At 39.3% G+C, this 19,578-nt stretch overlaps 3 protein-coding genes across 5 annotated transcripts; 1 reads left to right on the top strand and 2 right to left on the bottom strand.

Annotated features, from left to right (window-relative positions):
• Positions 1-2,392: 2,392 nt before the first annotated feature.
• Positions 2,393-5,416, bottom strand: LOC103976875 (protein FATTY ACID EXPORT 7). Its single transcript, XM_009392213.3, has 3 exons — positions 5,168-5,416; positions 2,781-2,915; positions 2,393-2,680 (listed from the first exon to the last, which is right to left on the bottom strand). Exons 1-3 carry the CDS (start codon positions 5,220-5,222, stop codon positions 2,535-2,537), a joined length of 336 nt encoding a protein of 111 aa, XP_009390488.2. The 5' UTR covers positions 5,223-5,416; the 3' UTR covers positions 2,393-2,534.
• Positions 5,417-6,924: 1,508 nt separating this feature from the next.
• Positions 6,925-12,630, bottom strand: LOC135666098 (uncharacterized). 3 transcript variants are annotated; one of them, XM_065177631.1, is made up of 12 exons: positions 12,384-12,630; positions 12,186-12,282; positions 12,035-12,112; positions 11,235-11,351; positions 10,948-11,133; positions 10,729-10,866; positions 10,116-10,600; positions 9,124-9,223; positions 8,542-8,601; positions 8,372-8,464; positions 8,175-8,294; positions 6,925-7,653 (listed from the first exon to the last, which is right to left on the bottom strand). In XM_065177631.1, the coding sequence occupies exons 1-12, from the start codon at positions 12,455-12,457 to the stop codon at positions 7,339-7,341; spliced, it is 1,863 nt and encodes a 620-aa protein (XP_065033703.1). In that variant the 5' UTR covers positions 12,458-12,630; the 3' UTR covers positions 6,925-7,338. The 3 variants fall into 3 exon arrangements, 2 of the variants coding, with proteins under 2 accessions (XP_065033703.1, XP_065033705.1); XR_010509695.1 differs by having other exon boundaries at positions 7,515-7,653; positions 8,365-8,464; XM_065177633.1 differs by lacking the exons at positions 8,372-8,464; positions 8,542-8,601.
• A 4,764-nt stretch (positions 12,631-17,394) lies between these two features.
• On the top strand, positions 17,395-18,615 carry LOC135666086 (uncharacterized). The gene has a single exon (XM_065177614.1). The coding sequence runs from the start codon at positions 17,395-17,397 to the stop codon at positions 18,613-18,615; it is 1,221 nt and encodes a 406-aa protein (XP_065033686.1).
• Positions 18,616-19,578: the final 963 nt, after the last annotated feature.

Raw genomic sequence — 19,578 nt, 5'->3', positions numbered from 1 at the left:
ATGGACAATAAGTTGGACTCTTTCAAATCTCTGATCGTTGGAATGGATGATGGTACGCTCAATAGCACCCATAGCATCAACCTCGGAAGTAGCGGTCGTCCCCTTCCCGATAACTTGCTGGCAGAGATCCTCTCCTACCTCCCAGCAAAGACCTTCTTTAGGCTCCTCTCTGTTTGCAAGACCTTTCGCCAGCTCTCATCAGATTCTCATTTTCTCCTTTCACAGTCGTACCACAACAATGTCATCTCCGGCTTCTTTCCCCACATCAGCAACGTTCCTGGGTCCTTCTTCCTCGTTGACCCCTACGCCGGTGTGCCCAGAAGCAGCCTCGAATTCTTGTCCTACAGGAAAGTCGTAATCCTTGGGTCAGCGGGTGGCCTCGTCTTTGTCTTGCAGTACAAAGATGATGCCTTATGCGTCTACAACCCGGCCCGTGGGACTCGGTGCCGGCTGCCCTCCCCGCCGAGCAAGTATTGGACACGGGGCGGCATCGGCATCGCGGTGAGATTCATGAACGATGGAGATGGGGTGACGAAAGGCTACAAGTTGGTCTACCTTTTACGGACCCCAGCAGGGAGCTCGTTTCACCGCTGTCAGGTCTATGACTCGTCTGCGAGGGTGTGGACGATGGACAAGGAACTCGACTTCGGTCGGATGGAACTACATTTGGAGCACCCGGTGGTCTGCGACGACGTCGTGTTCTGGGCATCGTCACATTCGGAATCGTACGAGAGGATCGACCACTATGTCGTCGCCTTTGATGTGAGGAAGGAGCGCACGCAGATCATCCCTCTACCGAAAGAAGCAGCCGTCGCCTGCTTCGACACGATCGGAATAGGCAAGTGGGAGGGGAAGTCGCTGTGCCTAATCCATTACGAAATGTGCACTTGGGTGTTCGGACTGTGGCTGCTGAGGAAGACAAACGACGGTCCGCCAGGGTGGGTGAGAGTGCATGAGGTGAGCTTACGCCAGATAGGGTTCAGGGAACTCCCCATCGTGAGTTCCGTAATCCTGAGTGAGGTGGCGACGACCACGTTACTTGTTTTCACCATACAAAACGAAGCCTATAGCTATGATATAAAGGATGGAAAACTCAAGAAGCTGGTATCGCTGGGATGCCATTACCCACCGTTGATCCCTTACTCTAATACGCTTCGGCCATGCGGTGAAGAAGAGGAGCTGTTGGAAACAACCCGATGAGACTTTTTCCTTTTTCCCTGTCATGTATGCATTGCCGCAGAGAGTCCAATGCCTTAACTCTTTCTTGTAGTATAATGAAATTATACTACTTTTTAAAAGGTATCATAGATCAAGATATATTAAAGTGTGAATTTATTCAAAATAAAATATTTTTCAATCATCCAAAATTCAAAATGTTAGGATCCATATAACATAGAATTAATGAAATCAAAAGCATTTAGTGACTAAGAGATAAGAGATATTTTAGAATAATAACATTAGACTCATTCGAGGGAGGAGCTTAGATGAAATATATTATAATATTGATTATGTAATAGAATCTTAACATAATATAATCCCACTTATTTTTTGATGATAATTAATATTAGTTTCTCACGTCATCCAGATGAAATTATTTGGGCCAACAAGAGCATCAAAACTCTTACAACATAACAGAATTCTCTTTTTTCATTATTGATAAAGGAATCAAAATATCCCACAAACAATATAATACAATAAAAACATAAGTCTCTTTATTTCTCCGATACAAATAAGGAGAGTTTGAGCTTGATTCCCTTCACTCTCTGTGATTCCTAATCTGTCATTGTTCTCACTATACTAATTATCGATCAAGTTGGCAAACAAAACCTAATTACAAATTACCCTCTATAATTAACTATCTTTAACATCCTAATTTTTAAATTTTTAAAAATTATATTAAAATTTTTATACTTACGAAAATAAAACATTAAAATCCCTATAGGATTAAAAAGATAATTTTATAGGATTAAAAATAAAAAAAAATTACTAAAGTAACATGATCAAATATTTTACTTTCATAAATATAAAGATTAAAATATTAAAATATAAAATTTTAAAATATAAAAATTAAAATATTAAAATAAATAATTACAAAGATTAATCTGTAATTAGCTCCATCAACAAAGCCATCAGAGAGCATAGATATGACATTAGAAGAGCCTGTTTGAATGATCTAATTGGCCATGTGCTTGTGAAGCAAACCATCAAGCGGCTACAATTGACAACCTTAGAACCTAATGATGAAAATAATAACTATGGTTATTCTTTTATAAGTTTTGGTGCCGTGAACATTGTTGATGTAATGTTCTATTTCCTAGCAAAACTGCATCCAAATTATGGAAGTTCTTGCACAGTAGAAACTGTGACTGGGTGGACAAGAACACAGTCAAGCTGCATAAAAGAAAAAGTTACTGCAAGTCCACGAAGAACATGAAGAAGCCTATTCAAACTTACAATGTTTCACTGCTACGCAGAATTCCATGAAGATGAAATTACTGCATGTCCATGAAGAACACGAAGAAGACTATTCCAACTTACAATGTTTTACTGCTACGCAGAATTCCATGAAGATAGCCACCGGCCATTATCAAGGACAGGAGAGAAACGACACCTGCAGGGAATACCTTTCCAGACTTCTTGTAGCGAGACCCCATTGCAGCTAGAAGAGTCACAGACGTACCTGATAAGTAAAACAGGCAGGTTAAGCATAAGGAGAAGGGGGAAAAAGATATAGCCGGCGTTGAGCAGAATAGCCATGGTAGAACCGGTTAGAATCATACCTAACCCCAGGGATGATGCGTATAAAGGTCGTTCTGGAAGCTGGGTGTACACGTGACATAATAACGCAGCCGATACCCCTCCGGCAACTAATGACTTCTGGCTGCCGCTCTTCACAAATCCCATTACACCGCCAGCTACAAGGATGCCAATGGGAGAAAAGAAATGTTTAGCCTTCCAATGGAGGGATGCTTGTTTCAAACACAAGCAAGAATGCAGCAGAAAAGGAAAGCTGTTGTGGTTTACATGTCGGGAATGTCCATAACCCTCGTAGCTCCATACAAGATATTAAGTCCAACCTAAAATTTTGGATCCATTAACATTACAGGATCAAGTATGGATCCTAGATCTTACCCAATGATACATAAATTGGAATGTCCTATCTGAATCTTAGGTACGGGTCCTCATTTTGGATCCATAAACTTATCAGATTCAGACCCCAAATGGATTTTGAGTTGAGTATGGCCCGAAAACATCCATATTTATAAATGACAAAAAGTATGTTTCACAAAAACAGATTGCTTACAAAACTCAGAAACAATAATGAGCACATATAATTTGCAGGGATGGACAATATGACCAAAATATGATTTCTTGGTGACGTTGAAGTAACAAAATAAAGAGAAAAACATCTACACGAGTTGGTAATGAGACATGCATCTTTCAACGTGTGTGTTCCCGTTACACTTAATTAAGTCATGTCAGAAAAAATACCAATGTTAAGATTAGATGTCTGGATATGTACAATGTTTGGGTTAGTCCTCAAAAGGTAATGCATGCTCAGGAAGATTATTTGTAGACTACACATCATATCAAATATGTATCAATACACAACTTTTTCAGAGTAAGGGTTGTCAACATTTTGGATCTGCTCAGGTTGAGAGTACCATATGTCAGGCAAAAATTTCTTTACCCAAAATACATAGTCATAAATCTCTGCAATTCAAACTGAGTGCAGCCTCTGCTAAATGCACAAAAAGTAGGCTCGAGATACACTTTTTATTGATTTATTAGCTCATGATAATAGCCTATTCTCACTATTATCTTTTTTTTTCCAGCTATGTATGATGGTTTTTAACAGAGTACTTAAATGCAATAATTACTTATGAGAATTTAAAATGGAAAGTGAGAAATGAGTGCCACATCTGTACAGATAGATATACAAAAGCCTTTCATTACTAGACTCAGAGGATACATGCACCAAGATACAAAAACGATCGAGAGTCGCCAGTGTTAGGTCATAACAATGGAGATGTTCATACTTCATAATACTCTTCCCTCAAAGATTCACCTTTTTCTCCATCTCTAAATCAATTCAAGACTACTACGCCAACAAACACATGATACCGTCATTTAGATATTGCTGCTGCATTAACATCATTAACAAATTTTAGCCGACTTAGAACTATATTCATATAACTAAACAGATAATGTACCGGCACTTACTAGGAGTTCTTTGTTGAATGAACATCTAGTCTTTAGTGACAACCAATACAAAGTTAGTAACAAGCATCTTATCACTTATCTTAATGTCAAGCTTAAGCAGCCAAACCTGCACTAGTAAGCAAAAAACAGCCTTACAAACGGCACTGCACAGATGATCCTTCCCACTAGGTCCTTTGTAATTGTTCCAAATTACACCACATGCAGACAAAACTATCAGGGGAAACAGTCAGTTTTGTCAAGGGGGATTGCTAGTATATCCTATGAAGGTTAATGAAATTAAAAGAGTAGCTCTTCAGCACAACTAAAACTTAATAAAATTGTACACCAGCTGAGCAAAGGCAATAGGGCTACATTTCTGCTGCGTAAGCCGATGAATAAATTGCATTATTTTTCTATGTGGATAATCAAGCAATTGATTTTACCATATACCAGAGTTGTTTTCTACCAAAAATGACACAATAGCACCATTTTGAGTTTTACAAAATATTTTCACAACAAGATGACTGTTGTTTTCTGGTCTGCAATATCTAAACTCAATATTTTTTATTATATCAGATTCTAGAACATAAAAAAACATGGGGTGTTCACTTGGGTTCCACCAAGAAATGTTTGGCTCATGGTATTGACCTCGAATCCTTTTGCCGCAAGAAGGTGTGTCCACTAGATTCTGGTGCAGAGATAAGATTAGGACAAGTTATTCGACAAATATGATCCAATTAACAAGGTCACACACAGAACTCGATGGGAACGATAAAGGACATGAGTCATTTGCTGGGGAACAAAGTGGGCCAGTGTGTAAAGGAAAACTCCACCTGATTGGATAAAGGCTTTACGAAGGATGCCCTAATTGAGGGCAACTACAGCACCAAGTAATGAAATATCAGACAGATCATAACTGATGGGCTAAGTTTACTGTCAGAACAGATCAAGGGAATCGGATTACCTCCGAGGAGGGCAGCATAACCCAGCGTTAGCAGCTGAGATGTGGACTTATCCATCTTCTACTTATCCTCGTTGCACCAATTTCACCGTCGCCTCCACCTCCTGGACCACCCGATCAGAGGCGGCGATGAGACAGACGCTCCCGCCAACGATCGGACAAAGGACAGGGGATGAGGAAGGGGGGTAGGCGGCGGGCGGATCAACCGGCGAAGGTCGCCCGTGGCGGAGAGACGATTTAAGGGCGGAAGAAGAGTCCAGAATATTGATTAACATTTTAAAGTACACAGTCAAAGAGTCCTCATTTCTCACCTGCCCCGTAGTTGGACACTGATCGACCAGTCGGTGGAGCCCATGGGAATACTTCAGCTACAGTTTCAGTTGGGCCCCACCGATTTGGTTTCCGAAGTCAGAGATGGAAAATGTTTTCCTTCAAAAGTAATTATAGTTTATCCAATCTGTAAATAAAATAATAGTGTTGATCATGACTTTTTGGGATTTGTTGGTTTTGAAGAGAGGAGAAAAAGAAAAGTAAAAGGCATTCTATTAGTGTACAAAAGTGAATAATGTTTTGAAATGTAGGAAAAAAGAAATATAGTATACTAAATAATATTACATGATTAAGTCATAAAAGGGAGATTCAAGAAATTTTCTTTCTAATTAAAATAAATAAATTATAGAAAACAAATAACTTTTTCTTAAAAGAATAATTTCTCATACTAATATACTAAATCACTAAGGTTTATTTTAACATATGTTGTTTTACATACTAATAATTTTTACATTTTCTGTGTGCATGATATAATAACTCATAATAAATTATTAATATGATACATGTATAATTTAAATTTAAAAAATAATTAAAATTCATTTAAACCCCTGCGATTTTTGTTGTGAACCACTTAAATCCTTATGATTTACTCGCGTCTAAAATAATCCTTCCATTTTCAACGCTGGAGAGGCTACATCTGTATGGTGCCTTATTAGATAGTAGTGGCTATATGCTGGTGGTCACTTCCACGATGACGTCTCCTCCCATCATTGATGATGGTCTTGCTTTTTTTTTAGTTTAAATTACATATATTATTATATTAATGATTTATTATGAGTTAGTATGTCACGTAAGTAGACTCTAATATTTATTAATTCAATCTTGATGAGAGAGACTAATATACTATATTTTTTAAAATATATGAGTTATTTTAAATACGAATAAATCATAAGGACTTAAGTAATCTATGGTCAAAATCACATTGACTAAAATGAATCTTAACTAAATTTTAAATTTAAATTATATATATCATTATATTAATAGTTTATTATGAGTTAGTATTCCATGTAAACATATTTTAGCGTTTGTTAACTCAGACTTGATGAAAGAAATTTATATGATATATTTTTAAAAATATAAAGATTACTTTACACAAAAATAAACTATAAATGCTTAAGGTCCATGACCAAAATGATTAAAATGAATCTTAACCCTTTTTTTTTCATGAAATTTTTTATGCAACTAAACATACTCTTAACTATGAATTTAATTAGGATACTTATTGCTACTGATCAGAAGTGACTCAGAATTAGAGGTACAACACCCAATCTGAGGGCCTTTCCAACTGAGATCTCTTCAGGATCAGCTCACACAATCCAGCTTCATGTTGAAAGCCATCCACAGTTAGCATTCATCAACTACATAAGATAGCATCACTCAGATCAGCACAATGGTTATCTGAACCACACAAAACATTAAGGACAACAAGATGAACAATGTCTTCCCCTTTATTGGATTCAGAGGTCTCACAAAATGATTATCTATGAACAATCAAAAAGATGAGTACAAAACAAAATAAAAAAAATTGACAAGAATGGTTCCGCAGATCAAGACACAACCTTCTGGCAATCTTGCAAAGTTGCTGATAAAAAAAAAAGTCACAGATCCAAAATTAACAAATCATTTACAGAGGTTGTACCTACCAACTTCTATATCACTGTGCATAGCTCTTCACTGGCTTTCATTATCCACACTTAAAGATTCACCAGTTTATGCACCCGAAGGTCGATAGGAATCTCCAATGGAATTATATCTGTTGTTAGATTTGGAAAGAAAAAAATCATACAAATTCAGAATTAGATTACTCGTCGTTGGCTGATTCTGAGCAATTCAGTGGTCAGATCTCAGGAAGTCTTGTCTGGCAAGAAAAGGTACCGAAATCTTGAATCAAATGGGATGATGCTAAAACTCCGAACACCGAGTAACCTCTGCTTCCACTGTGGTTTAGAATAGTGAACTATAGTTATTTGATCCGAGGAAAGGTAGCGACAGATCCAGTCAACCAGCAGCGAGTCCTCCACAACACCCTTGGCAAACGAATGCAGCATTTCTGGAACTAACAGCTTCCCCTTATCGCTTAAACCTATCGATGCTCGTATGTAGTCCTTCATGGAGTTTTGTAGCTCATCTTGAACATTATCAGCAGTGAAGATTCTCACCTGCATCAAATGGAATCATGTTTGTAGGAGCACAAAGGCAACAAATCACCGTGAGCTGAAACTAGCATCACCTCCAGCTTTGAAAAGAACCATAGATATCAAGCATAAGGTTTATGAGTGATCTTCTACTTGAAATGATCTAAGAATTTGAAGAAGAGAAACAATGCTTTTTTGTAAGTTCATTGTAAGTCACGAACAGTCAAACTCAAGGAAATTTTATCGAACTAGACCAGAAATCCATAAATAAGTAAACCATAGTATATGAGTTTCTAATTTCTGAAAAGAATTCCTCAGCAGCATTTCATAATTTTTAATTGAAGGGCTTAAAAGCATGCAACTAATACTGGAATAGCTTTCAGCTTCAGGCACATCAATGCATCTTCTACTCAAAGAAGTCAACAGTGAAGTTAGTCTAATTTAATTTTACTAGAACAGCTTTCAGCTTCAGACAATTAACATTACTCCTATGCCACCAAATATACACTCTAAAAGCAGTAAATTGTAAGAGCTATTTAACTCACTGCAGGTGAAGAATACATTCCGCAACTAAGGGCAAATACTACCAGGGGCTCAGCGCTGTCAACCGAGTACTCTCGGTGCTCCTTAGAAATCTTAAATTTGTGAAGTGCCAGAGATTGAGCCTGAAAAAAGTGCATCAAACGAGATCTATGATGAAAGAAAAGCATACAAAAAGACAACAGGACTGTATACCACATACTAATTGTGGACGATGCATTGGTGGTTTCATCTTCAGAATGACAAATTCAATCTCAGCTGCACTAAATGACTGACCACCTATAGTGTAAGATGCCTGAGGCAAATAACACAATTGTAACAGCATATATCACACCGTCAACACAATGGTCACAGAAAGTTACTAGATAAAACCTTTTGCATTTGAGAAAATAACTTGATGTCACTTCTAGGAACTCCAAATGCCAAATAGGCCTGACAGTTAAAGCAGAGAGGTTGTATCACAAACAACATGAAGAAAAAATATTTCAAGAATATTAATTTCTTTACTGAAAGCAAAATGCAGCACGCATTGAATTTTATTGAGATAAGAAAAAATGATGAATAAGAAAACCATGGTTTTGAATACTGGTCCAGCTTACTGGTTTGACAAATCATCATTATGGATAATGCCATTTGGTATCACTTAATGTACCACTCATATCTATTTTCAGTTTTTTTTCAGAGTTATTGGATGGTACACATCAACAAATGAATCAAGAATCATTTGTTGTCTTATCATGAAAAGAAAAGGTAAGAACCTGTAGTGTTTGCAAGGGACTTCATCAAATTTATAAGCAAGGGATGCTTTAATTTACAGGCACTAAATTATCTAAATTCAGAGATGTACTGAATTGGTTGTTAAATTGACGTTGAAACCATTTTTCTTTTTAGAGCATAATACATTAGTATTCAACATGAGACAATAGAACAGGAACAAATTAGATCTAAACTTACATGCATCATTAAGGCATTATAAACATTGATCCAAAAGGCAAGCTTCTGATCGAGACTCATACAAGCTGGATTCACCTCTGTCAACTGCTCCACAAAAAACCTGAAGTGGTAGAGTTAGAAGTAATAAGTTGCCATCATAAGGTCCCACACTAAACACTGTACTATCTTTTTGAAAATATAAATGTGAGTACAAGACAATCCCAAAAAGTTTTTTATTTGATAAAGAAACTAGCAAAGACCAAAGAAGTTTGGTTGGTGCGCTGATTTCGAAAACTTGGTCATCCGTACCACACTTCCACAAATAAGCTTTCAGGTCCCAGTTAGGCTCAAAATAATGATATAAAAACATCACCCAAAATCCTCAAGGAAAGTTGATTGACCTTGTGGTTTTGAATTTCAACTGTAAATCAAGCCGGGGCAACCGGAAAGCAATACACCAACCAAAAATCTTAATAGACTTGATAAATTGCCCCTCATGCAGTCCACCATCATCATCAGTTGTGATGCATCTTACTGTGGCCCCCTGACACCCTCAACTTCCCTCTATTATCTCTCTTTCTCCATCTCTTATTCTCAATCAACAGCACATTGTTTTGTAAATTAAAATTGCAGCAGTTCAAATTGATCTAAAAATCTGTTGCTGACATGATGTTCAAAAATTCCATATTTTGATTGACAGTAATCCTCACAACAGTGTAAATATGGTAAATAATGTAATTCATGTAATCAAACATGGATAATTTCTATAATTAAGTTGTGAAACTATAATGCAATTCAGATAGTAACTAGTACTTATAGCATAGAAATAAAGTTCCACATGAAGCTCCCCAAGACTAATCATGAGTAGTCTTGTATGGATATTCTAATTAATGAATTATACATACAGACACACACAAAGAATTTAACATGTATATTTCCAAGTTGAAAGAGTATGACTTATAACTCATTTAACTACAATTGTAAATGGAAAGCAGAAGTGTATGCCATGATACCTGTATCTTTTCAGAGACTCAGCAGCATATTGCAATTGTGCTTTTCCAACTGACATCCAAGAGACTTCAGCTGCCAAAATATAGCTTCCTACATTCCCCCAGTTCATTTTGTAACTAACTCCATATGGATCAAAGGAAGACATTTGTTTATCTACCTCATCCGTTTGGTAAATCCCTTCTGGACTTTGAAATAGTGAGGTCATTGTGGATGAGTCTGAGAAAGACATGAAAGAAGATGAAGATAGGTGCTCGACTGGGGAAGACTGAAAGCCCTCTGAAGAAGACATTTCTGGAGGGATGTCTGATGATCCAGATAGACAAAGAAAGATATTTCTCATGCATCGAACCATTTCTTCTGAAAGCTTGTTTGGGTTGTTCGATATGTCTTCTATAGGAAAATTATTCTTCAATTCAACTTCAACAGATAGTTGAACAGAAGCACCCATTTCTGTCCCTTCATCACTAGCATTGCGTGATCTTAGTATCTGCATCAGCCGAAGAGATTGTATGTGAGGTACTATATTGGAATTTAAACAATGCTCTTCACTTGGAAATAACAACATATTTTGCTTAACTGTAGGTAACAGCAAGATAAAGAATGCACAGAACTGACCTCTGCCTCTGGACATCTCTCCATCGATCTTATGTCTGTAATGGACTGTGAATCTTCACAACCAGATAATACATATTTTTGCATTGAGATAGGTGTCTGAGTTAATTGAGACTTTGAAATGCTCGAGGAAAATATATGCTAAACAAGGCAGCAAAAAGTATTAGCAACATGAATTCCTGATACTTTAATTCACTGAAAAAAATTAAAAGCACAATATACCTCTGGCTTACAGTCAGAAGATGGAGATGGTGGCCCTGGTGTCAGTGGTGGGGATCCTAGATGAGCTTCAGTGACGTGTCTCTCAGCCCTTTCATTGCAAATCTGAAGATGCAAGGTAACCAACTCCTCTTCTAGATTTGAAACAGTGATCTCCAGTGTGGCTATGCTGTGTAGAAGTTCCTGAATCTGAAAACATTGAAGTTGACAAAATACATAGAAGTCCTTAAAAGTGTAGAATCTGATTGTTTCATATACCAAAGTAAATGAAATGGCATGCTGAAGGTTACCTCATCTGGAATGTTATCAGTAGAGTTCAACAAAGGGGCAGCATTTTTGGCCAAAGCATTTGCCAAAGCCTCATGGAGATTGATCTCCTCTTGTAGCTGCTTTTGTAATATCTGAACCTGTGTTATTTCAGCATGTCATAGGAGTCATCCTGTTATAACGATGAAAATTGGAATGCATATACAGACTGAGGCTACGATCCAAATAAAATGAAAAGAATGATCCGGCATCTATTTGTATGTGGAAGATACATACAATAAAAAGTTTTCCTTTTGGTTATATCCATACAAAAAGAAAAAAATTGCAACAATTAGGCAACTAAACAGTAATTCTCTAAAATTTTAGTATTATATAGTCTTTCATTGCTTGGTGTGATGCACCAGAATAAGAATGAGGATCTTGGGAGAACTACTTGATTAAAAAGGAAAATAAATAGCTTTTGTATCTCAATTCACCAACGAGGTTAAGCCATTAGTCATTACAAACTAAGATCCACCTTATTCTACCAATAAGACATCAAAAGAAATCTATTATTTCTCAGTTTATGGTCCATCTAAGAGCTTGACACAATAGATTCAGTAACATTCATTGTCGTGAACTAAGCCCAATTTATCCTTAGGAACAACATAGCATCTTTAAGTTCTTACTACATTGTAATGATCAACTTCCGAAGCACCCTATTATCAAAAGTCAGCATCTGTTAGATTAGTCTACAAATCGATGGCCTAAAATCTTTGAGGAGCCCAATCCTTCCATGGAACACTGAAACAGACGGAAGAAGAACACCACCAAATGTACTTACTTCTTGTTCGAGCTGCGATCTGTAACAACACACCTTCCGACGCCTCTCTTCTCTTCCGCCACAACTGCTCTTCTCAGCCTGACAGATATCAGCATTTTCAAACAAGAAAGAGCAAAGAGAACAGCATCTGGATCGAAGGAAGAAGACAAACCTCCATGCCGGACGAGGACGCGGATGGATCCGAGCGGTGCGGGCTCTTCCCACCACCCCTCCCAACCTTATGCATCAGTCTCCGGATCGACCTCCCACTGTGAAACAGGGGGGGGGTTATGCCAAGGCGCACAAGAGAACAAGCAGAAGAAACCAAGTCACAGGGAGAGACGAGAGAAAGAGAAAAGAGAGGTCTCACAGATTCACGGGCGGCATAGCGCCACTGGAAGAGTACATCTCGTCACCCAAAGCCTCTGCCTTGAGGCACAGCATGTCGTCACAGCTCACTCAACTCCGACTTCTTCGCTCTCTCTTTCTCTCTGTGTGGCGCTGAAATAGGTGATTATAGAGCAAAGCGAAGTGTGCAGTCACTTGTGTCGGACTGTACACCAACAGCAAAAAGGAAGAGCGGTAGAGGTGTTACAATGATGGAAGGGAAGTGCCACTACTGCTGGTGCTGAGAGGAGGAATGGTGAATAGAATAGAGACGGAGAACCTGACAGGTCATGCTGACCCTTCTTTTTCATCTTTGGTTCTCTTTGCTTACTGGCTGCGAGAGAGAGAGAGAGAGTTGGGATCCCCGCATGCAGGGTGGGCTTTATTCCCACTTTATTAAAGCAGTACAATTCTTTGGATTCTCCCAATTGTCATAAAAATTAATAAGTATTTTCATTAAAAAAAATAATGATGGGGTTTGATGTCATTGGTCACCTTATTTATTTCCAATCCTGGGGTGATAAAAGATTGCATAGGTTGAATGTCTGTATTTTGTCATCTATGATGCTCAGTATTTATTGATATGGGTGATAAAACACTTTAGAATTTCAGAATAAATTGTAGCTCTTATTTATAGTATTTATATAAGCGTTGTTGAATATGGATAATTATCATATCAGGATCACATTCTTATTGATTGGGCTTGGTGTGTTTAATTGAGATTGAATATGGATAATTATCATATCATTTGCTCTTTATTGTGATTCAAGAAAAAAACTTTTCATTGGTGAAATACAAGATTATTGTTTTAGAAAATCAACAATTATTGTTTATATTAAATAGATAATTAATTATTCCTCATTGTGCTTGTGGGAAAGGATTAGCCAGGGGTGAAGTGCAATATTGTCCCGCATCAAATAGATAATTAATTGTTTCTCACTGTACCCAACAAATATTGTTGGCATTAAATAGGTAAGAGATGTTATAGATGCTTTTGTGCAAGATAAATATATCTAAAGAATTTACTGCAAAAAGAATGATGGTTTTAGAGGTAATGTATATTTATATAAATTTGAGAAAGATATTTTTCTGCTTAAATCATACACATATATTATGGTGATTGATTTTTGAATCATAGATTTATTAAGGATTAGAATATATAAACAAATATAAATTTATCATTTCATATTTACCCCTATCATGCTCTCGTAGAATTGAGCTTCCGTCAAATATACTAATATTAGAATGATATAATTGAAATACTATAAGAGTAAGAGATTTTGTGAGGAGTCAACAAGTTGGTTAGAAGTATGGACGTGATAAACATGTTACACAACTTGATGGCAACTTGGAAGTCAATAGCAATGTGTTTATATGCAAAAGTGGAACATCGAGTTGGGGCATAAGTAATATTGACATTATCATAGTATATTATTGGAGTATATTGGGAGGTGATGTTAAGTATAGTAGATTGGTGATCAAGTTGAATTCTAAAACAATGGTGGTGATGAGTCAATATTTAGCTTCGTGGTGAATTTTACAATTATGTTCTATTTTGTAGAACTCTAATTGATCATGTTTGCTCCAAAGAAGATAATGTAGACTGATGTACATGTTCTATCATTAGTTTTTCTTGCTCAATTAATATCGACCAAAGTAAGAAAATGAAATGATGAGTGAATACAAAGAAGAAATCTATGATTAAGAATCTTTTTAAAATATTGCACGATATATTTTAGAATTGATCAATGCATATTTGAGGATCGATGTATGAATTATGATAATTTGTTAATTATAAATAAAATATTTAGATATATAAGAGATAAATATTACAAGGAACTAAGTACTTATTAGTAGTACGTGGAATCCGTAACAATGATACCATTAGATAATTTGAGTAATTCAATAGAGTAGAGTGGGGTGACAACTACTTAGACATTTTGTATATCCATTTTTCATAATGAATCTCAAATGTACTTTTGAGACAAGGGAAGTCAAGAATATTTTGCATTCATACAACCAATGCATATTTATATAAATTTAAAAAAGATATTTTTCTCAATCTTCTCGCTCAAATCATGGACACATATCATGTTGTTGATTTTCATTTAAGGATGAAAACATATAAGAAATATAAATTTCTTGTTCCATATTTATTTTTATCATGCCCCTACAAAATTGAGCTTCCGTAAAAAATGTTAATCTTAGAATGATGTAATTGAAATACTCGACAAGTGATTAATTTTTTGGAGTCAACTAGTTAGTTAGAAGTACGAACATGAGAAATACGAAGTACGAACATGAGAAATACACAGTATAACATCACATAACTTGATCAATGATAAAACGAAAGTCAATAAAAATATGTTTCCAGAAGAGAGTGAGAAACCAAGTAAGAGTGTAAGTAGGTGGTACTGACATCATCATAATATTAATAAATTATAATATTAATAAATTGTTAGAGTAACTTGAAAGATAATATTAAGTTCATGTTGCAAGACTAATATATGTGAATGTGTGTAAATATATCAATTCAAATTTGTCGATAATATTTCGTTATATACAAAATATGCTTATACAACAACCATAATATATCAACCAACAAGTCTTGCCCAATAATCATAATAGCTTTTCGCTACCTCAGCCAAATTCAAATATTTTAGGGAGTAACAAGCAAACTTAAAAAAATTAAATTATATATATATATATATATATATATATATATATATATATATATATATATATATATATATATATATATATACTAGGAGTTCTTTGTTGAACGAATATCTAGTAACAAGCATCTTATCACTTATCTTAATGGCAAGCTTAACCAGCCAAACCTCCACCAGTAACCAAAAACAGCCATACCAACAACACTGCACATATGATCCTACCCACTAGGTCCTTTTAACTGTTCCAAATTCCACCACAAGCAGACAAAACTAGTTCATTAATTTTCTATGTGGATAATCACGCAATTGATTTTTCTATGTAGATAACAAAGCATATATATATATATATATATATATATATATATATATATATATATATATATATATATATATATATATATATATATATATATATATATATATATATATATATATATATATACATATATATATATATATTACACATATATATATACATACATATATATATATACATACATATATATATGTATATACATATATATATATACATATATATATATACATATATATATATATATGTATATATACATAAATATATATACATATATATATATGTATATATATATATATGTATATACATATATATATACATATATATATATATACATATATATATATACATATATATATATATACATATATATATATATATATATATATATATATATCTACGTGTAAAGTTTGTTTATATATACACACTATTATGCGAGATTTCTTATACAACGCGGTTTTCGAATCTTCTTCTATTTCCGTGAGATTTCTTGCCTGCACCCATGAGCGCTCCGCTCGAGAAAAGTCTCGGCATCACGGGTTAGGAGAAGCTTAGAATCGGTAGCTATCGACTTCCCGACGACGTGCACCAGGTGATCATCTCCTACCTCCCCGCAAAGACTTTCTACAGACTCCTATGAGGGGAAAAAGTCAGTTTTGTTAAGGGAGATTACCATTGTATTCTATGAAGGTTAATGAAGTTAAAAGAGTAGCTCTTCAGCACAACTAAAACATAATTAAATTGTGCACCAACTGAGCAAGGCAAAAGGGCTACATTTTCACTGCATAAGTTGATGAATAAATTACATTATTTTTCTATGTGGATAATCAAGCAATTGATTTTACCTTATACTATAGTTGCTATCTACGAAAAATGACAAAATAGCACCGTTCTGGGTTTTGTGAAGAATATTTTCACAACAAGATGACTGTTTGTTTTTTGGTATATAATATATATATATATATATATATCTATATATAAAAGTGTGTATATATATATACACACTATTCCGTGAGATTTCTTATACATCGCGGTTTTCGAATCTCCCTCAATTTTCGTGAGATTTCTTGCCTGCAGCCATGAGCGCTCCGCTCAAGAAAAGCCTCGGCAGCGCAGGTTATGTATGAGAAGCCTAGAACCGGTAGCTATCGGCTTCCCGACGACATGCACCAAGTGATCCTCTCCTACCTTCCCGGAAAGACCTTCTTCAAACTCCTATCAGGGAAAAAGTCAGTTTTGTTAAGGAGGATTGCTAGTGTATCCTATGAAGGTTAATTAAGTTAAAAGAGTAGTGATAGGGGAATCACCATGAAGGTCAACGAGGACATGGACCATGACGCCAGCCATCCCAGGGCGGGACAGTAGAAAAGACTCCCCTCAGGGAGTGACGGCGACGCGACATGCCACGACGTCCTCCGTGCGCAGGCCGCACCCTGTCCGAATGAACGGGCATTAATGTCGACTCGACGTCTCCGCGTCACCCCCCCCCCCCCCAGCCAGCGACTCCCTCGCCCACACCCAGCACGTTCACTCAAACGCAGAGGGCGACAATCGATGCCGCCCATACCCTGCGGCCGGATGATCCGACACGCCACCCTAATGGCAACGTCAAATCCAGTCAGAGGCACGACCCCGTTCTGACAAGCAGGAACATCAGGTAATATCAAGCTGAAACTATAAAAGAGTCCAGGGCCAAAAGGCCAAAGAAGGGAGGCGAGACAAAAAACCCCTTCTCGTCGACTAACTAGACCGTCGGAGGGGTCGGGCCCAGAGGACGGTCCGACCTGTGTGTAGGTACACGGCGACCACGTTGCCGGGAGACCGCAGCTGACTACCACGGAGGATCACACGCGGGCCGGCTGGCTGTGAGCGCTCACCCCGAAGACACCAGGAGGATCTACCCGTGACCTTCGGCATCCGGACCCCTGAACCAAGCCGTGACGTCCCGAGATCACGGCTTAAACGGGTGCAGACCGCATCAGATTGGCGCTAGAAGGAGGGCCCGAATGCCGAACGATCCTCACGCCGACCCTCTCGGACCCGTCACCCACGGAGAAGGAGAAATGCTGACGTCAACGCCAGATCGTTATTGGCGCCTGTTCAACGACTTAGGGATGCCACCCCCATTATCCACGACCGACCCTCCAGCCGTACTGCCCGAGGCGTTCCTCACCCTCGTTAAGCAAGTGCAGGGAATGATGGAGATAATGCAGACCGTTGTCCCACTCATTCCCGAAATCAGGCGACTGACGGACGCCTCCGCAGACCCACCTCATCTAAGGCCGAGCACGGGACAGGATGCAACCGGTGAGACCCGAGACAGGGCCATCCACCACGAGGGTTCGCCCACGCGTGTCTCTCCTGCGCCCTCCCGAGCCGCACGGCGCCGCCCCGAGCCTGACACCGTATCGTCCGACTCGGCGGACAGTTTCCTTAAGGTACAGTTCTCCCAGGTCAATCGCCGCCTGGACGAGTTCCGACGCGAGCTCCAAAGGTCGCGGGACGAATCAAGCGAGGACACCTCGGGGGGGTCCCCTTTCGTTCAGGAAATACAAGAAAAACCTGTCCCCCTCAACTTTAGGGTGCCGGCCCTGGAAACGTACGACGACGGCTCCGACTCAGCAGAGCATATAGCCGCGTTCAGAACTCAGATGGCCCTTTACGGCACGTCCGACGCGCTGATGTGCCGTACGTTCCCGACCACCTTCAGAGGACCAGCACGCGCATGGTTCAGCCGGCTGCGACAATCCTCAATCGCATCTTTTGACCAGTTCGCCAAAGAGTTCGAGCAAAACTTCCTTACCAGCGCGCGGCCTCGGCCTTCCATAGCCGCCCTGCTGGCACTATCGCAGCACGAAGAGGAAACGCTCGCGCAGTTTGTGACACGCTTTGCCGCGGAGATCCGCGGCTATTCGGACACTCACCCCTCTTTGATCATGCAGGCGTTCCTGACGGGGCTGAAACCCTCGAGGTTCTTCTGGTCACTAATCGAGAAGCCGCCCGCCACTGTCCCCGAGATGCTCCACCGGGCCAACCAATACGTCGCCGGCGAAGCATTAGCAGCAGGAAGACGCCCGGTCGCGAAGAAATCGCGAACCGAGCAACCCCGAGCAGCCACCTCGTCGATCGACCTGCGACCCCATCGGAGGCCCGACCACCCTGAGCAGCGGCTCCCGAGACCTCCTCCCCTCCCACTCAACACACCTCGTACCGAGATCTTCCTCTAGATCAGGGAGAAAGGTCTTCTGCGGCCCCCTAATCCTATGAGAGCTACTTACAAAAATCGGTCGAAATACTGCAGGTTCCACCGAGACCACGGCCACGACACAGAAGACTGCCACGACCTCCAGAATCAGATCGAGGAGCTGATCAGAAGAGGGTACCTCGGCCGTTATCTCAAGGAACCCCGAGAAGCAACCCCGCGTCCCCGGATGCCCGTGGAGAGGCAGGTTGATGTCATCATCGGTGGACCAGCGGCAGGCGACAGCAGCTCAAGCGCAAGGAAATCCTACGCCCGGAGCTCGGTCGAGAAGCGCCCCCGACCCGAACTAGAACCCGAAATCTCTTTTGGGGCCGAGGAGGGAGAAAGGTCCCATCATGACAACGCTCTGGTAATTTCTGTCCAGATCGCCAACGCTCGGGTGAAGCGGGTGATGGTCGACACTGGGAGCTCCGCCGACATCCTGTACCTCGACGCCTTCAAAAGGCTCGGCCTGCCCACTGAAGACCTCATCCCCATGAGCTCGGCGCTCACGGGATTCACCGGAGACTCAATCTCCCCGCTCGGCACCACCACACTCCCTGTCTCCATTGGGGAGGAGCCAAGAACCAAGACAATAATGACTACGTTCATGGTGGTCAACCTGCCCTCGGCCTACAACGTCATCCTCGGGCGCCCGACGCTCAATAAGCTAAAAGCAGTAGTCTCAACCTACCACCGAGCCATCAAGTTTCCCACCTCGGCGGGGGTTGGAGAATCGCGAAGCGACCCAGGCGAGTCAAGAAGGTGCTACCTCACCGCGGTCTCACTCCCGAAAAGGGCGTGCCCCCATATCCCAGACCCACGAGAAGAGACCCCCATGTCAACACACCTTGAACCGCCCGAGCGGCTTACCGAGGTACCGATAAAGGGAGACCGGCCCGGTCAGACCGTGAAAATCGGCACAGCTCAGCTCGAAGGAAACCAGCTC

Source organism: Musa acuminata, unplaced genomic scaffold (genome assembly GCF_036884655.1).
Source record: "Musa acuminata AAA Group cultivar baxijiao unplaced genomic scaffold, Cavendish_Baxijiao_AAA HiC_scaffold_1072, whole genome shotgun sequence".
In the NCBI taxonomy this organism is placed as follows: Eukaryota; Viridiplantae; Streptophyta; class Magnoliopsida; order Zingiberales; family Musaceae; genus Musa; species Musa acuminata.
The sequence above is the reverse complement of the archived record's forward strand: the minus strand, read 5'-3'. Positions and strand labels throughout refer to the sequence as shown.